Consider the following 19,384-nt stretch of genomic DNA (forward strand, 5'->3'; position numbering starts at 1 on the left):
TCTCTGATTTTAGGAATAAAAGAAAATCCAGATTACATTTACATATATTAATTTCATATATTCATATATTCATTCCCCCATTCTAAAGTCATGTCTTTCATAGATGTGTGTGACTTCTGCATACACATTTAAAGAAGTCTTGCACATTATTATTTCATTTTATATTCAGCCATCAACAATTGTTGCAAAATGACATTACTGAAGCTGGTAACATTTAATATTTTTATTTCTATCCTAAAGCCCACCTATTTTTCCATCAGTCAGACTAATGAAAAATCCAGATCCTGCCATCCACGCTAAACACACTGCTCCCAATAAATTAAGTATTATTTCCAATTTTCTAAGGACAAAACACAGGACTGAGCCTAGAGTTACATTCATGCAAGAAAGGAAGAAATCTTTTTAATTAGGTGTAAGAATTTGAGGTAAAATGCTGGGTACACTTGAAACTATGAAGAACTATGAGGCTGTATTTTGATATTTATACTTGCTGTCTGTATTTTATTTTATTTTTTTTATTTTATTTTATTTTATTTTATTTTATGGATAATTTTAGGAATTTCACTGCAATCCAATATGCAGAAATGAACTGCATGTCCTTTCTCTTCCATTAACTTTTCTTTTTATCCCTCAGCCAGCTCCATTTTCTTTCTCTTTGTATAGTAATGATAGTGGAATGGTACAAGTGTAAGAAATAAGGATCTGAAAATGTAAAAAATTTAGGGCAATTTTGTGAAAAGCGGCCGGAATTCCAGATTTGTAATGCTGGCATTAATTAGCTCAATTTTGCATTTAACCTGTTGGTCTTCAGAAGCATTTCATTTCTTCAGGAAAAAAAACAAACAAACAACAAGCTTATGAAGTCGTTGCTGAGCTGACAGCAAGAGAGAATTTTGCAGAAGTTTGCTGGTTGAAGTGCATCTGAAGAAATTATGCATTCAGGCAGGTAAATGAGGTGTTTCTGTTGTGAATGGAAGTTTCTGGAGCTGGCTGCAGGAAAGCCAGTGAGTCAACAAGTTGAATAATAAAAAAAAGAAATCACAGATAACCCCATATTACACCTTAATCACACAATTTATTACAGTAAGATAACTCTGGAAAAAGAGAGACGGCCAATGTGAAATATTAATCCTGGGGATCTGGACAACATCTAGAAGGTCCTAATGTAGATCCATGATTTTAAAGATTGATGTGGATGTTGGCCCAGCAGTCTTTAAAGGTTTTCAGCCTTGTTAGTCTGGATTGGATCCTGATTTCTCAGTAATGTAAAACAAGGATCATTATTTCAGCTAAGTTACATCGTGATATTTGTGATTGGTTGCATACAAGACATTACTCCTTATTTATATTCTAAAAGTTACAAAGGTGTTGGAGGCCTTAACCAAGACTTTTAGGGCTTAAAATGATCATTCATTAGTGGTGACAGGGAAGACACTCCACTCTGCAAGGGAACTTTTGGCATTTTCTTGTATACTCTGCAGAAAAAAATTTGAATTGCTAATGAAAACAAAAACTGCCCTAGGTAGAGCACTGGTTGGATTTGGAGCGATTGTTCTCTTATTTCTTATTTAGGTGGAAATTTTGCACTTAACACCCACTCAGAAAGATCTTGTAGTGGCAGTTACCACACCAGTATTTTAACTCCATTGATTTTACTGAAGTTGGCATTTATACCTTCTCTCTGGTGACCAGGGACAGGACCAGGGCATGGCTGGAGCTGTGTCAGGGGAAGATTAGGGTGGATATTAGGAAAAGGTTCTTCCCTCAAAGGGTGCTGGGTTACTGAACAGGATCCCCAGGGCATGGTCACAGCCCCAAGGCTGCCAGAGCTCCAGGAGAAGCACAGGGTGGGATTGTTGGGGTGTCTCTTTTGAGGGAAAAACTCGAATGCATGAAATAGCTACTGGACTTGGTGTTTAAATGAATTTATATATTCTATAAATATAGATTCATAAATGGAAGCTGCATCTAATAACCAGACAGAAGGGGTTAATTGGTTGGATTCAACTTAATGTTCCTTCCTGATTTCAGACACCTGTTAGAGAAAAAGGGCTGCTAAACCTGCAGATTACCACCATGAGCATGTCAACTCAGAGAGGAGCTGAGCTGGCCTATGATCAGCCTGGTTCCTAAACTCCTGGAAAGGGCCTCTAGCATCATCAAGTCCAACCATCAACCCAGCACCACCACCATGTTTGTCAGTAACCATGTCCTCAAATGCCACATCCACGTGTTTTTTGAGCATTCCAGGGATGCTGACTCCACCACCTCCTTGGGCAGCTTGTTCCTGTTCTAGTACTTGACAAGCTGTTCCATGAAAAAAATGTCCTAGTATCTAATCTAAATCACCCCTGCTGCAACCTGAGGCCACTTCCTCTTGTCCTGCCACTTCTTACCTGGGAGAAGAGACTGATCCCCACCTGGCTACAACCTCCTTTCTTGGGTGTTTAGAGAGCACCAAGGTCACCCTGAGCTTCCTTTTCTCCAGACTAAAAGAGAAAAGGCTACTCCCTCCTTCTCATGGGACCTGTGCTCTTCACCAGCTTCATTGTCCTTCTTTGGACATGTTCCAGCCTCTTTGGACACACTCCAGGCAGCAATTCCTAGGGTAATTCTGTCACAGACAGTGCACAGGCAGACTGTGCCAGTCCTGGTTTGTGTGCTGTGTTAGCTCAGCAGGAACCAGATCACACCTGGGGTCTCTGAGAGCAGCAGGTATTTAACCCCTGGAGCTGGACAGCCAGCAGCCCACTTGTCATGGCATTCTGCTGCCCAAACCCACAGTCATCCTCCCCCTTTGTCCCTGCTTGTTGCAAGAGTTATGGTGGAAACCAATTCCAAAGAGACTGGGACCCATTGAGTCTTCTGCACTGTATGTTGTAAATCTTATAATACTTTCTCTTAGGATGAGAGTGTGCATGGAAAATCCAGGTAAGACAAATGACGGCTTTTAAGCCATTTACATTTCAGCACCTCCCAGAAAGGCGTAGAAGAAACAAGGTAGGTTGATTCATGGCTGTTCCCATTTGGAAAAATCTCTTTTCTAAATTGGCAGTGAGACACAGAGTATAACTGACAATAATTAGCTACTAGGAAGGGAATGGCCCAAGTGACTTCCTTGTCGTTTTGAATGAAGACTTCAAACATGACTAGATGGAAAATACAGCTGTGTGCAACAGACTGTTGATACCTGTTCAGGTGCAACTGGATGAAATTACACTGTGTGTTAGACTTGTGGTTCCACTCCAGGGGCTATGGAACCATTTGTACTTTTTAGTCTAAACCAAAATGCTGTCTCCAACGATAGGAAGAGTTATGAGCTGTGCTCCATCCCAGGAAAAGGGCTGGACAGCTGTACAAGATCTATTTAAAAGCTTCCTTTAGAACCATAAAAAGATGTTTTGGTTTTTTTTTCACTCTGTCCAATATTAAGACTAAAATACTGTGTGGCAGAGAATCCTAATTTGTTCTTGCCTTGTTCTGAGCTACATCCCAACTCTGCCAGAGAGGACAAGTGTGCAGTAGGAATTCTCTTTCCTGTTTAAGACATCTATGCCTAAAGAGTTCATGCAGCACAAGAACGTATAAAAGAAACCCCAACTAATGACAAGAGAGAAGAAATATAAACTTTGCAGAATATTGCCCAGCCACTGAATGACACAAAGGCAGATAATTGACAGGAAACTTGTGTTTCACTTATCCAGTCTGGATCCGGCCTGAGGTTTGATTGCTGTTCCCATCACAAATCACAGAAAGCTGTTATAAATAGCAGCTGAACAAATTCCTTTTGGACTTTGGAATCAATTTGTCTGTCCAGGAGTAACTAACACTTTCGGGCAAGATCGAGCTGTACTAGTGCTGGCTTGCTTCCCAGCTCCTCTCTATGACCTCCTTTATTTTCCTGTAGCATTTTACAGCTCATATCTAATAATTTGGTACTGAGAGACCTTAAAGAACCTTGAAATCAGGAATAATCTTAAGATGTAGCTGTGTCCAGCTAGATGCTGAATTTAAGGGCAGTGTGTAGACCAGCAGGATAGCATTTGCTATCAGACCTTTTTGCTGTGTGCAGTGATGCTCCACATGGTGAAAATCTCTGAAAAACACACACATAAAAAGACTTTTCTTTCTGGAATTTTTCTGGCTCCCCAAAGAATACTTTAGCCTATTATTGCATATGTGCTTCAAAATATTTCTATCCAATGGCACTGACAAATCAAAAGAAGTTGAAACCATTTCAAGTCACCAATGAAGTTCCTAGAGCCATTTGAAGTGCCGGTGCACCAGCAATTACAGGGTGACTCATTAGTTTTTGTAATTAATTCCTGTGCCAATTAGCCGATAAAGATAAACAGAAAGTAAATTAGGCCTCCATGGCCCGTCCTCTCTCCCTGGATTCTCATTCTCTAGGAATGCCCCTAGGCAACCCCCAGGGGCAGACGAGGGAGAGGGCTTACCTGGCTTAGCCCCCCCCCCCCCCCACAAACATGTGCACCGCATCATCATTTTTTGGACCAGTGTAGGTTAAAATCGTCATTTGATTTCCTTTTCTGCCCTCTTGTCCCCCTGCCTCCCTTTCATGTCCTCATTCTGTGTGTGCTCACACCCCAGAGGTGTCCTCATGTGCAGCTGCAGGGCAGGAGCTGGAGAGATAGTGGTGAGCTCAGAGGTGGCACTAACCTGCCACCCTCTGCCAGGGCAGGGCTCTGCTGGCAGCAGTGGCACTGTTGCGATTAGCTCTAATTAGCTGCATCCGCTGTGCATGAGGCATGAAGTGTCCACGGGCAATGATTTGTGCTAAGAGGGATGGAGGGAGGTCACGGAACTTTATCATCTGCCATGCCATAAACATGACCCAGCACACAGGGCTGACTTCCTGCAGAGCATTAGCTAAGCACAGGCACAGCTGCCTCACACAGCAGTGCCTGTGGAGTCAGGGACTTCTGGAATCAGAGTTGTCAACTCATAGCTCTTGATTAGGGCTGAGATATAGGTTAATGAGGGGAGGCTTCTGAGAGCGCTTAGATGCTGCAGGGAAGCTCTATCAGGAAGAGAACTGCTGTTGGAAGTTGGAAGCTGTACAGAGATCCAGTCCAGCCCATTCCAGTAAAGCACCCTTGGCTAAGTCACACACCCTGATAGCTGGGACCAGCTCAGAGTACAGTGAGGCAGAGTCTTGGTGTGTTGTGGGCAGCCCTACACACATCCTACAACTGAGTTTTGTTAGAACTACACAGAAGCCCAGGATGAGGTTCCTAAATTCTCAGCATTCAGACACCGAGGTGCCCTAACTTCCCAAACGCTCTGAGCACTCATGCTGCATCCAACATTTTGCAGGTTGTCTCTATTAAATAGCCATAAACTTAGACAAGACACTTCATTTGTAACATAAAAATAAACAGGGATTTCACTGGAACCCTTCAAGGGAAATTCTACTCCCAGGTGCATCAGGTGAAGTTAAATCTTTTGTCATTTAGGGACATGTGGGTTCATGAGACCTGGAACAATGATTAACTGGAGGCATTTCAGTTCTTGCCTACATCAGTTTTACCACTCATTCACTACCACAACATTGAAATATTTCACAGCTTTAGGACATTAAAAAAAAAGGAGGGACCTGGTGCTTGAGAGTGCTAGCTAAAACCACTCAGAACCCTGTGGATGTACACCGAAATTTTCACCTGTGTAAACAACACGTGGCTTTGCTTGCACATTTCCAAAATATCACAATATCTTTTTAGTATGGGCTGCCTGAGAGGAGTTTGGAGGGGAACAGACTGGCCTTAGCTGAGAAATCTTCAGCTGAAGGAGATGTACATGGTACTGCCTTTTATCAAGCAGAGAAGAGGATGGGGAATCTGAAGTGGAGCTTGCAGGACACAGGCAGGAACAGAACAGTCAAAATTTTAAAGTCATTAAAAAAGAAATTGCTCACTCGACAAGGATATAGATGAGAGAAGGTCAGTCAGACATGGAGACAGGAGGAGCTGGACTGAAGCAGTGTCCAGATGCCCAGCTACATTTGTCTCAAATCATGAAAATCCAAGTTTGGCACTGCTCTCCAGCAAGAAAATACCTGTAAAACCTGCTGGTAATGTGTGCACTCCATCAGTATGGATAGCAGAGACAAGGGCAAGGAGAACTTGGCAGTGGGAAAAGCTCCTCAGAGCCTGGTGCAGAGACCAGGGAATAACTACTGCAGTCCTGGTGTGTCTATATATGCATGTTGACATATATATATATATATATAGATATATATAGATAAAGAAGAAAATCAAACTTGGATGGAGGGTTTGGCACAGTCTTCTTTAAACCTGTGCTCTCTTTGTATAATGTCACTATAATAATGTATTTTATGGCAATGTAGTTAGCATAGTTTTAATAATAGCTTTTTCCTGCAAGGTACCAAATATTGTCTTGTTGCTTAAATTGTTGCACTTCAGGATATTGTTCCCTTGCAGGGATAGGCCTTATTTTCCATGTACAGGCAGCATTTGAGGAGGAAAAATTTCAGTTTAATTTCCCCTGGATTGCCATTACACATGCTTAAAAGAAAAGCTACTACAAAAAGCAACTGAAATGAGCTAAAAGAACTGGAATTTTTCTGGCTTCTGTATTGCTTCTGTTTTACACCTTAGCAATATCTGTTGTGAATGATTAATTCAGGTTCAAGTCATTAGATGAGGCAAATATGCTGATTCAAAACATAGCAGGAATGCAGGAGGAAATGAAAGAGAATAAGCACGGTAAGTGTGCAAAACATTTTACAGTGAGATTACTTCTGCCAGGTCAAGGCAGTAAAGTTTTACTAGCTTGTGCTACTTGCCTGTAACTGGAATGATGACTTGCAAAATCAACCTTGGAAATCTCTCTCTCTGCATATTCAGATTAATATGCACATTCAGAATAACACAGGATCAGGGTTTTTTATGCCTTTGGACATAGTTTGTATACCTGAAGTAACCAAAGTGAAATCTGCTGACAGAGGTAGATTTTTGAGTATTCACACCTTAAGGTATGAAGCAGTGGCTTACGTGTTCAGCCTGGGGGCAGGAGGAAAATGTTGAGCTCTTCTGGAAGATTGCCTAATTCGTACCTGAGCACCAGTATCCCAGTGTTTCTTGTACCCCCACTGACTCCCTGCAAAGATTCCCCATCGCCTCTCATCCTTAGCAATAGGGAACATCTTTCCAGAGCAATTTTTCCATTCTTTTCAACCCCACCTGGCCCTGCAGGAGGGGAATTCAGACTTTACTGATGGCACAGGCCATATTTTGCAGGTGATAAATGTTTAAGGACAACTTTACAGGTGAGAAGATCACTTCTCTTTGAGGTTGAGAAAGGAAAGGCAGTGGGGGAAATAAATTTTACATTGCTGGTTTTTGTGGAGATTGGATTAGAAACATGCAAGCACAGAAGCTGGTAAGTGTCATTACTCCTTGTGAGTAATTCTGGCTGCTCAGGTGTTTATTGACTTCTCATCAGGGCTTGTGGGAGTACATCTGGGAATCGCCTCCTCTGACCAAACCCAAGTTGTTATTTACGATAAAAAAAGAACATTGGTAAAGCTGGAAAATTCCTGAAGCATTGCTTCATTTTAAACCAAGATTTCCAGGGAGGTTTTTGAGTTAAAAATATTGAAGGGCCTTGGCTGAATATATTGGAGGAATCTTTCAATAGGAATAGTAAAGCCACTGGATTTTTGAAGAAAAGAATGTAAAAGAAGAGTAAATTAATTTGTGGCCATTGAAAGGAAAATTGAAAATACTAAACATTCTAAAATGTTTTAGTTCATAACTGAGCTATTTATTTTACTGTGATACATTCACATTGCTTAAGGTCACATTAAACAAAAGTGAAGTTTTCTGTTTGAAAAATATTAATGATAACTTCCACAGATTCAAATTAAAAATAAACAAACCCAAACAGTTTAAAACAGACAATTAATGGAGAACTGGCTCTTTCCTGAAAGTGACTTTCGTATTGATAAATCTGCATATTCTGTGGAAAGGTTTAAAAATCTTCAGCCACTTCTAGTCACGAAACACATGGGATTAAATGCAACATTAAATATCTATATAATACATCTATTTAAATACCTATTTTCATTTTGGGATTTTTGTTGCTTATACTCTTCTTACGGAGACATATAACATCTTAAAAAATGATTGTGCCTCACAAGATTCAAGCACTTTGAATCAATTTGCACTTTTGAAACTTCAAGCTGTTGTATAGTTGATAAAATGAAACAAACAAAAAACTTTCATTCACATAAAATAAAACATTGTTTCTCTAATAATCAACATTATTTTAAGACGCAGCTTTTTCCTTGGAAGGTAAGAATATTTCCCAACAAAATATAACTTACAGAATAATCATATTAAGCATATTTTAATGTAATATTAATTGTCATTATTTTTCACAATTACATTTTGACCATTACCTCATTTTTTTATCTGGAGAGCCAATAAATGACAAATGGGATGCATTTTTCATGACTTAGCATTTTGGTTATTTATTAAGTTAGCTCTAATATTTCAGTTGCCTTTATCAACTACCTGAAAAAAAATCAATATCTGATAGGGCAGTGTGGCAAAGTATATAAGCATGAGGTTTGTGCTGCTTAGTCTCAGTTTGTCACTTCCAATCACCTGACTAAGAAGTGACATTTAAATCTTCCTCCTGTCCCTGTTATCTGATTTGCAGGAACCCAAGACTTAAGCAACCATGTCCAGCTCCGGCGAGGCAGAGCTCCTACACACATTTAAGGGGGTTCCCTTTACCTCCAGGTCTTCTCCAGAGCTTTTAAAATCCTTGGATACTTTTGATGCTAGAGAAGATGATGTCCTTTTGGTTTCCTATCCCAAATCTGGTAAGTTCTAGTTTTCAGTGTTAATTGCAAGAAGTCTTGATTTTGTGTTTCATGTTCTCTGCTTAAACTACTTGGGAAATGTCTATGTGAAAGAAACAGGAAAGGATGTTTAAGTATGTGAATGTATTATTCTGTCAGTAAATGTTCATATTATAAGAAATATGGGTAATTTCCCTACATTTTGATACTGTAATTGAAAACAATCACAGGTGTTTTCATGTTGGAAAACAAATATATATTCCTTACCTGTGAGCAGAATCTGTACCTGAAATATTTTCTTGAGGACTTTCTACATTCAATTATGAGCAAGTCAAGAATTGTATGAAGTTATTTGTGTGCCTCTTGGCTTGTAGATTTATTAATTTCTTATCCTCTCTCCACCCACCTCTCTTGGGCAGAGTAGCATGCTCAGGGGGACCTCAATCAATACTTTCAGAAATATACAGACTCAAGTTATTGTAAGGAAAAAACCCCCAAACAAACAGGTTTTGCTAAAATAAATTATAAAAACAATAGCGCCACCTCTCTGCTGACAGCAGTTTGTCTAATGGGATGGTTTTGGTACCAATATTAACACTTCTCTCAGAGTTACACTGTAATTCAGATACAGCCCTAATTTTTTCAGTGTTTATATATTTGGAGCCAAGGGGATTATTTAGTCATGTAGTTTCTTGAATCTGTGGGATTAGAAATATAACTTGTTCACTAGCAAGGTGTTTCTGTATGAAAAAATGCATGTTTCACAGTAATAAATATTCACCCTTTTCTTTTTGTTGTTGCTTGTTTTGTTTACTTAAAATTACTTTTTTGTAGGCACTCACTGGCTTGCAGGAGTTATAGCAAAGCTTTACAATACTCAAGTCACAATAACATCTCCCATTGAATTTGGAGACATTTCCCAACTGGAGGAGCTGAATAAACTCTCATCAAAGAGAATCATCCCAACACACTTAGACTACAACATGTTGCCTCCAAGTTTTAAGAAAAAGAAATGCAAGGTAAGTCAAAAAATATATCAAAGCAGTAAAATATGTAGAAAGTCTACTAGGAATCTATTTTGTCCTGTTGATCCTCAGTAATTTTTGAATGATTCACAGTTTTTAAAAGTGTTTTGCTGTGAATTTTGGTGACACAGCTGACCACCAGTTGAAGGCAGCAGGAACAGAGACTTGGACTGGGGACTGGGTTCTGTTTCTGCCCCACTGCTCCCACGGGGTGATTTTTACACCAGGCACAACACAAAATAGGACATCAACATCTTTCAGTCAGAAGTCTCTCACTGGCATTTGGGGTGTTCTCATTACCTCAATTCCTACTCTCAGAAAATCTTGGCTACTTACAGGCTGTTCTGGGATTAAAGGTACTCTGAACCACCTGCTGGAGCTTTCTGAAGAGTCCATAAAGGTATTGGGCAAACAGAGGAGAAATGAGATGAGGGAGGCAGATTCAGAACACAGTTTTCAGTTCACAGAATCACCTGGATTGGAGAAGACCTTAAAGATCATCTTGTTCCAAACCCCATGCCATGAGCAGGGACACCTACTGAACCAGTTCCTCCCCTGCTAATGTGGGAGATCTTTAAAAAATAAGCTCTGGGTCTCAGATTTTATATTCTAAGTAAAAAAATTCAGGATTAGTCAGATTCAGACTTTTGGGACGAAGCTGATTTGAATGAAAGGCCAAAATTTACGTTTTGCAGCTGTCCTTTGCATGTTAATTAGTAAATGCTTTCATATGTGCGATATAGGAGATAATATACTGACTCAAAGTTAAAGTTAACACAGGCTCTTTCATAAAACATAAACATTACCCAGCCAGAGCAAACACACCTCTGTCCACATGGAATTGTTTACTAATCACAATGGACTCCTTACTAAGAAGAGATTTCTGATTTAATGGCATGGCCACTGAAGGAGGAATCCTAAAGGAAAGGGTTTTGACACTGCAAACTGCCTATGACAATGATTTATTTACACACAGAGCTCCTCTAAAATAAAGGGAGGATATATCATTCATAAATACATATTCTTCATTTACAGATGATCTACATCAGCAGAAATCCAAAAGACACTGCAGTTTCCATGTTTCATTACTACAGAGATAACCCAAACCTTCCCACTGTAGACACCTGGACTGCTTTCATTGACCTGTTCTTAAAAGGCAATGGTAAGGATAAATGTTTTCTTGCAGTTCACATGAGTTTGTTATGCACAGAAAGACTTAAGAAATTTGAACTGTGTGAAAACTCCTTATTGAACTGCTTATTCATATGGGGTTGGTGGGGATAAATCCTAATGCCAAGCTAAACACGAGCAAATAATAGGATGCTCTCTTCAGCCCTGCAAGGAGTCATTCTGAGAAGCAGCTGCATCATTCCAGCACAGCTCTTTGCAGGTTTTTGCTGCTCTTTGCTGCCCTGGGCGAGCAGGGCCATGGCTGGTGACAGAGCATGTGAGCCTGGAAAAGCTGTGACTGCAGGTCTGGTGTCTTCTCCAGGCTGGGAGACAGCCCTGGGCAGCCCAACAAAGGAGCCTGGACATGTTCCTAAAGCCCTTCTGCACACACTCTCCCTTGATGTGCTGTCTCAGAAATGGGGTCCAAAGACCAAGGACAAGAGGAAGATTTTTTTAGGAGTGGTGGGATGGCAGCTGGCAACAGGACCTTGTTCATGTTGTCCACTCCCATATTTAGTGTTTTATTACTCCTTTGAGGACATGTGTCACCACAGTGGTGATAACAGCAATAATGATTGATCACCTTGAAAACCCCAAAAGAAAAGTGCCACTGCCGTCATCACTGGCTCACATCAGAGCTCCAGGAGTCAATTTGTTTACTGCCTCCTCCAGGCTTTGACTCAGATCTGGTCTTCTGAGTCCAGAGGAGCTCTAAGGCACATGCTTCAGTGATTTGCAGGATCTTGGCTCGTTTGGTATCAACACTGAATGTACAATAGTGAAAAAAAGGAACGAGGATTCTATTCAAGGCCAGGCCGGATGGGGCTCTGAGCAACTTGTTCTGGTGGAATTTGTCCCTGCCCGTGGCAGGGGAGTTGGAACTAAATGATTTTTAAGGTCTCTTCAAATCTGAAGCATTCTGTGCTTCAATGATTAATTTTTAAAAGCATCTCCTATTTCCCCATAAATTATTAGCCACCTTCTATTTTCCAAGTGCTTATGTGTGGCATAAATAGATAACTATATTGGTTAAAGAGAAATTTAGGTAAGAGGTGATGTGGAGGGAAAGGTGGTAATTTTTGCTCCTAGAAGAAACATTTCAAGGTTGTGCTGCTTGATCCAAATCCTGCAGTACTCTTGCAGAATATCAGTTCAGAACAAGGGTTAGAACACACAGGGACAACTGTAATGAATTCCATGGAGCCTCCAAGTCTCTCCTGAAGCCACCAGGACTGTGCTATCACTGGCCACATCCCCAGAGTAGCTGGGTTTAATTGCACACTGTGCACTTGCCTTGCACTTAAAAACTGCTTTATGTGCTGGAGATGGCTCCAGACTGGAGCATTCAGCTTAATTATAGCTATTAATTATAATTTATACTTAATTACAACTCACAGTTTGTGACCAAAATGATGCCCATTACAAGATTAGAATTTTCTGGTGGTAGTGGTTATAAAGCAAAGTCACAGTTCTGGCTGAGACTGGCTGGCTGAGCTTTCCCTGTTCAGGCCTCTTCTCATTGCCCTGCAAGAGGTTTTCATCTTGCCTTTGAAATGGAGAGGTCAGAATTTTGGTTTTTAAAAGAAAGCTGAAATTTAGCTGTGGTTCAGCAAATGGGGCATTCAGACAAAACAAATCAGCTACAAACCCTTCTATTTGTATCACTGACTGAATGAGGCATTTGCACGAGTTCTTTAAGTAATTCTTCTGCGTTGAAAAATTATACAGATTCCCTTCTGCTGGGATGAAAGAGAGGTAACAACAGTGTGCTCCATTTGCCAGCCTACTCATTTCATCTCCTGCTGAGGTGATCATACCTCTGTGACCACAGATATACAGTCAGTCATCTGTGAGATGTTCACATCTTGTTAGGCTGGTACATTTTACTTCATTATTGGCTTTGCCTTAGATCTGGAGCCTGCTTCCACTACAGAAACATATCTCAGAATAGTATCTGGTATGAAAACAAATTCCAACAAGAATGGAAACCTCTTTGGAAGTTACTTTTGTAAATTTGCATCACTTGACACAAAGAACTGCCTGTGTTTTAGAGGATTATGGATACAAATTATTCCCCTAAATGTGTGAGGTAGCATCACAGTAATTTATGAATAAAGTTTTTCTGAATCTCTTTTACATGGGTTTTCCTTTCAGTTGTCTGTGGATCCTGGTTTGATCATTTCCTAAGCTGGGAAGAACATGAAGATGAGAACCACATCCTCTTTTTGTTCTATGAAGACATGAAGAAGGTAAATATGGTCTCTGCTTTTGGTGCAAAAGGCATTACTTGTAAATTAGCATCATTAAAACATCAAAGAGGAAGTTATAATGAAAAAGGAGAAAGAAGGAAAATGTGAATATGTATCTTTGGCATATTTTTATTTGTATGGAATTTAGTATTAATTAAATAATTCTGACTGCACAAGTTATATAAATATCAAATCTTGGGAGAGATGCATTTCTTAGATGCAGGAATGGGACTCACACTAGACAATTTTCCTCAGGCTCAGGCAGAATTTTAAGTTCCCTTTTTTTTGTCCTATGGAAAGACCAACCAAGGACATCTACTGAGGACCACACATTAATTTGCTATATCTGACATTTTAGGTGACATTTTCAAAAAGTGATGTAAGACAACAGAACTGCTCACATTTGGGACTTGTGTTCCCAATTAAAAAAAAAAAAAAAAGAATTAGAGGCTGGAGGGTTAGGGAAAAACTTCACTATTCTTAAAAAGGAAAAAGTAAAATATCAACATACCTTAGCTTTCAGAGAACGAATTTTTAGGTGAATAGAATACACTTTCTAGTATCTCCATGAAAATAGGTTTGTTCAATTTTTGGAGGGGAAAAAATTCAACTACTAGGAATATAAACAAACCATTTTGGATGCTGAGTCACTTGCTAGATCTCCAGATATAGCACATCAAGTGAAATAAGCTACATGGAGCTGGGCTTTGAGTATTCCTCTGTTTCCAGGGAAGTAATTCTGAGACAGGAGAACATTTTATCTGAAGTGAGAGGTAAAATTGACAATGTGACTGTGTGTGATATGACATACTCTGTATTTATTAATTTCTGTGAGTATGGCTAAGAGGGGAATCAGGTTTACTGTACCTGTCAGCTGCACAATCCAATGACATATTTAGCTTTGGTTGAAAGCAAATAAATGTATGACAAACTCATTATGTAATAAAAGGGATCATTTTCAAATCAGCTAAAAGTCTGATAACCAGCCCAGAAACATAAAAGCTGTATTTTTCTTATACCTCAGGATCTCCCTAAGGTTGTAAAGGAAATTACTTTGTTCCTGAGTTTAAATGTCAGTGACAATGATATCCAAGACATCTGCAGGAAGTCCTCATTCTCAGAGATGAAGAATGACGCAAAAAAGGAGAACAATGATCCCAGTCACACCGTGTGTGCTCTGACATCCAACAGGAAGCTGATTTTCCGAAAAGGTAAATTCCTTTGTGCCTAACATGGCAGAAGGAGTGGGAATCCAGACAAAGACTGCAGTGCAGGTCTTTCCCGGAGTCTTTGGGTCAGCCCTGGAAAGTGATGACAGGATTCTTTGATCTGAAGCCCTCTTAAGAATCATTTCCTAATTTCTCTGGCTGCAAATTCAGACTTGTACTAGAGAAGCACAGAGGAGTCTGAACTACAGCCTGACTAATATTGCTCCATGGGAGCTGTTGAACCAAAAGGGAAGGTACACCCAGCATTACTCTTTATCTTTTATTTTTAATCTAAAAGTTGACCACCTCAGTGTTTTACAACTCTGATATCACCTGCCAAGGTCACTTAGTTGACTAGAATAAGAAACAGCCAGACACATTCCTTCTGAATGAGACTGCTCTTATCACCCGTTATCTTACTGAAATATTCCTGAAGAAGGAATATGTTGACAACAACAACAACAACAAAAGAATGGTCATAGGTAACTTCCAGACCTTTGGAAATTTTCCACAGTTCTTAGCTCCTATGTGATTTTAAAATACCCTCAGGAGCTGTTTTCTTGCTCCTGGCATTTCAGAAGCTTCCACAGGTTTGGATAACAAGTCAATCAAAGCCACCGTTTTTACATGGATTTTGATTATTTTGATTTAGTTAATTTTTGAACAACAATTGACAGTTTAAGAGTTGTTTCAGTTAATAAACAGAGAAATGTTACCTTCTGTTAATTCACAATGGTTTTACCAGTCAGCAGAAACAAATGACAACATACAATCTGGCAATAAAAAAAGAAACAAAAAAAATGAGATGCATTTTTCTCAGGCAGTGAACTTTAATAGATATGATGAAAATGTAGAAAAATCCCAACATTTTCACTTCCAAGTAGTTCCTACACTAATCCCAGATGTTTAGCTAGTTTCAGGCAGCAGCAGATTTATATATAAATATATATATATATATATAATATATAAATATATATATATATATATATATATATATATATATATATATATATATATATATATATATATATAATGCTTCAGGCTCTCTTTTCCTGTCCTTTAAGACTGAATGCTATTTTAATCAGAAAATGAGATGATTACTTTAGTCAGTTTTGGGATGCAGAGTCTTTAGAGCATGAACATGAGGGGAAACAGTAAGCATTGTCTCATAAAAATGTATCAGTTTAAAGAACAATTTCCTTTTTGCTTGAACTGGGTAACAGTTGAAACACTTTTCTGATCACCAATGTCCATGACCACCCAGAAGTATTTACCTGCCCACTTAAGTAGCTGGACATCTAATCCCTAAAAATCCCTAGAATTTAGAAGCAGGTGTAAGGGTGGGATTAATTTGTCAGGCCATTCTGGGCTCCTTTTCTAGGAATCTTTTTTTGTCAGTGGCTTTTGGGCTACCACTCATTTAATAAGTTTAGATGGTGACTATGATTATCTGTAAAGGTCTCTTCCCACCCAAACTGTTTTATGAATCTATGAATTTTTAGACTATTTACAAGACCATCTAGTAGAGAGACTCTGTGCAAGGGCCCGGAGTGACAGGACAAGGGGCAATGGCTTCACACTGACAGAGAGCAGGGTTAGATTGGATATTAGGAAGAAATTCTTCCTTGTGAGGGTGGTGAGGCCCTGGCACAGGGTGCCCAGAGAAGCTGTGGCTGCCCCATCCCTGGCAGTGTCCAAGGCCAGGCTGGATGGGGCTCTGAGCAACCTGGGACAGTGGAAGGTGTCCCTGCCCATGGCAGGGGGTTGGAACTAGATGTCTATAAGGTCCTTTCCAACCCAAACGATTCTGTGATTCTACAATTTCTTCTACTGATTGTGAAAAAACCCAGGCAGAGACCTTTAACTACATTCAACTAAGGCATGGCAAGATGTCCCTCTGCCCAGATCAGCGGGAGCTCCAGTTCCACCTTGGAAAGCTGTTGTTCTTCCTCCACCACTTGTGTTGCTGGCACTAATCAGCTCTGAGGATGAGGGTTCATCAACCTTCATGGATGATGATCCAGATCCTTCCACCAGAGTCTCACCAGAACAATTCTGATCCTGACCTACCACAGTGACTTTGGTTAAGAATATATTAATATCTGTGCCAACTACAACATTAACGAAACCAGGCTGTTTTAAAATCATTTTCTGCTCCACAAATTGCTTACTTCACTGTTCTTTCTGTTCCTGCTTTCCTAGGTGCTGTTGGTGATTGGAAGAACTACTTCACTCCAAAACAGAACATTAGGTTTCAGGAGATATTTAATGAAAAAATGAAACTCAGCAAGATGGCAGACAGTTTCATCTATGAGTGCTGAGTCCCCGTGAAGAACAATATCCAGTTATCAACAAACATACACAGACCAGTTGGTGGGAAGTTCTGAATGGCTGCTCCCATCAGTTTATAATGCTTCCAAAAGGAAGGATTGTAAACATGGGATTCTTGAGAACAGGAAAGTTCTGACACAGTGCCAGAGCTGAACTCAGTTCTCAGAGGGCAGATGTAAATGGTTTCACAGAGTCAGGTGTCAGACCTTGGTTTGACAACCAAATCTACTTCATCATTTATTTATTTTCTTTGCTTCAAGGGGATATGAACAGACTTCATAAAACTGAAATAGGAATTTTACCCAAGATAATATGAAGAGAAAAACAAAAAACAAACTTGCAAGAAACTGAATGTATTAGAAATCTAAAAACACATCATAAGAAAATTACCAAAAGTTTGACCCCAGACTTGCTCCTTCTGTGATACACCATGATTTGGAAGTGCCTATCTTATTGGACATTGTTATTGATAATTAAGTTGAAAACTGCAGCATTTGAAGATCTGAAGTCTGTTTATAAAAGTGTTTCTTTTTTTTCCTTTTCTAACAGTATATAGTTCTTTGATGTAACTTATTTCTGGATTAGGTACCAGAGAGTCTTTGTGTTTTAAATGCAACTGATACAAATTCAAATAAATTTCAGCACCACATGTTGAACAACCATAAATGTGTTTATTTTCCATTTGATTTTCTTCCTGCAAAATTCCTGTTTCCAGTGTTTTGATGAGAATTATTTTACTTCCCACTCCTTGAGCAACAAAACCAAACCACAACTCAGAGACAGCTTGATTCAAACAGCACTTATTTATTTGCTCTGCCCTGATAAAACCGATTTTTCAAGGATCAGCTGTCTATGTCCACCTCCCAGGGACTGTTCTACCCAACCACACAGTTCCAAGGCAGAACACAGTTTCTGTGTGTGAGAGAAGCTCCTCTCCTGTATGTGTTGTTTCTGAGGTACAGGAACAACCTTGTTTCATCAACACTCATCTCCCTCCAGCCACACACTTCACACTTGCCAGGCAGCCATTTCATTTCATTTCATTTCATTTCATTTCATTTCATTTCATTTCATTTCATACCTGCTTTGTGCAAACTGGCATCAACACCTACTGATTTTGCACAAAGACACAGAAGTTATGGTGCTGAGGAGAGTGGGAAAAAAGCCTGTGTGCAGTCCTTTGCCATTTACCAGTTCAACACAATCTGAAGGAGATGATGCCCTGCTCCATACAAATAACCATTTGATGTGTTACTTTGCTCTTCTGACATTAAAATAACTCACTCTTCCCCCAAAATGCCACTGTTGCCCTCCTTTCAGGTGTCATTCTTCCACTAAGTGGCAAGAGATCAGCTAATGGAAATAATTGAACATTTTACTTAGAGACTTATTTTTTTCTGGCCCTGAGCATGGGAAAAAAGCCAGAGGGTCCTTGGGGAAATGAGGTTTGCATGTGAGTTTAGCTGCACTAAGACTGCTGTGAGCAGCATTTGCACCACACATTATATGCACACACAGAAAGGATTGTTTACATCAACATCATACTCACAACGTGGAACTGTGTGTGAAGGGACAGGATGAGGACTTGCCTTGTGGACCAAGATAAGCTTGGTAAACTACTTAAAGCTACCCCTCAGCCAGGGAGGTAACACTGCGCTGCTCAAAGTGCAGTTAGCTCCCCAGCTGCTTCAGGGGGATTAGGAATGAATCAGTTTACAGCATGGCCTGTTAGTGGCTAAATTAAGGATTTACCTAGATTAAAATTAACCAAAAAAAAAAAAAAAAAAAAAAAAAAAAAGGTTCAGCAGGGCCTAATCAGAGCTAGGCCATGTGTCTCTGTGCTATCCAAGATCTGACAACAGTGACAGCAGCCTGGCTGGAGCAGCCCAGGCTCGAGCTCCCTTGCTGCTCAGAGGCACTGCAAGGCACTGGGCCAGTTTGCTCTCCACATTGCCCTGCACTGCCTGCAAGTTTACCCCCAAATCCCCTAAAAACCTCTTGACTTCCATAATAAATGAAACGTGTGCTTTGTTTGAACTAAGTGCTCCAAGTGTTGATATACTGATGTGGTGAGGCAGGAGCAGGGCCTGCTTGTGAATTATCAGAACTACTGCCCATAAAATCTATTCAGACTCCAGGTGGAGATAAGTGTAGCTCCTTAAGGTCCTTTAAGAGGCAGCATTCAGAGAATGGAATTGATCCAAAGGTAGATCATGATAAATATATTCAGGAAAACTTAAAGTTCATGAAGTGACATGAACGGGAGTGTTTTATGTTTGTCTGAATCGGGCAAAGGGCCGTGAGGGGAAGGAGGAGAAGCTGAGGCCACTCAGCTGTTCAGCTGGAGGAGGCTGAGGGGAGACCTCACTGCAGGTACAGCACCCTCGGGAGGGAAGAGGAGGGGCAGGCCCTGATCTCTGGGACAGCCCCAGGCACGGCTGGAGCTGTGCCAGGCCAGGGTTAGGGTGGATGTCAGGGAAAGGTGCTTCCCCAGAGGGCGTCAGGCACTGCCCAGGCTCCCCAGGGGGCGGTCACGGCGCCAAGGCTGCC

At 40.2% G+C, this 19,384-nt stretch overlaps 1 protein-coding gene across 1 annotated transcript; it reads left to right on the forward strand.

Annotated features, from left to right (window-relative positions):
* The first annotated feature begins 8,619 nt into the window (after nt 1–8,619).
* LOC137474252 (sulfotransferase 6B1-like) lies at nt 8,620–17,500 on the forward strand. Its single transcript, XM_068190635.1, has 6 exons — nt 8,620–8,872; nt 9,686–9,870; nt 10,912–11,038; nt 13,201–13,295; nt 14,320–14,506; nt 16,706–17,500. The coding sequence occupies exons 1-6, from the start codon at nt 8,728–8,730 to the stop codon at nt 16,822–16,824; spliced, it is 858 nt and encodes a 285-aa protein (XP_068046736.1). The 5' UTR covers nt 8,620–8,727; the 3' UTR covers nt 16,825–17,500.
* The last annotated feature ends 1,884 nt before the right edge of the window (nt 17,501–19,384 follow it).

This window comes from Anomalospiza imberbis, chromosome 5 (genome assembly GCF_031753505.1).
Source record: "Anomalospiza imberbis isolate Cuckoo-Finch-1a 21T00152 chromosome 5, ASM3175350v1, whole genome shotgun sequence".
Lineage (NCBI taxonomy): Eukaryota > Metazoa > Chordata > Aves > Passeriformes > Viduidae > Anomalospiza > Anomalospiza imberbis.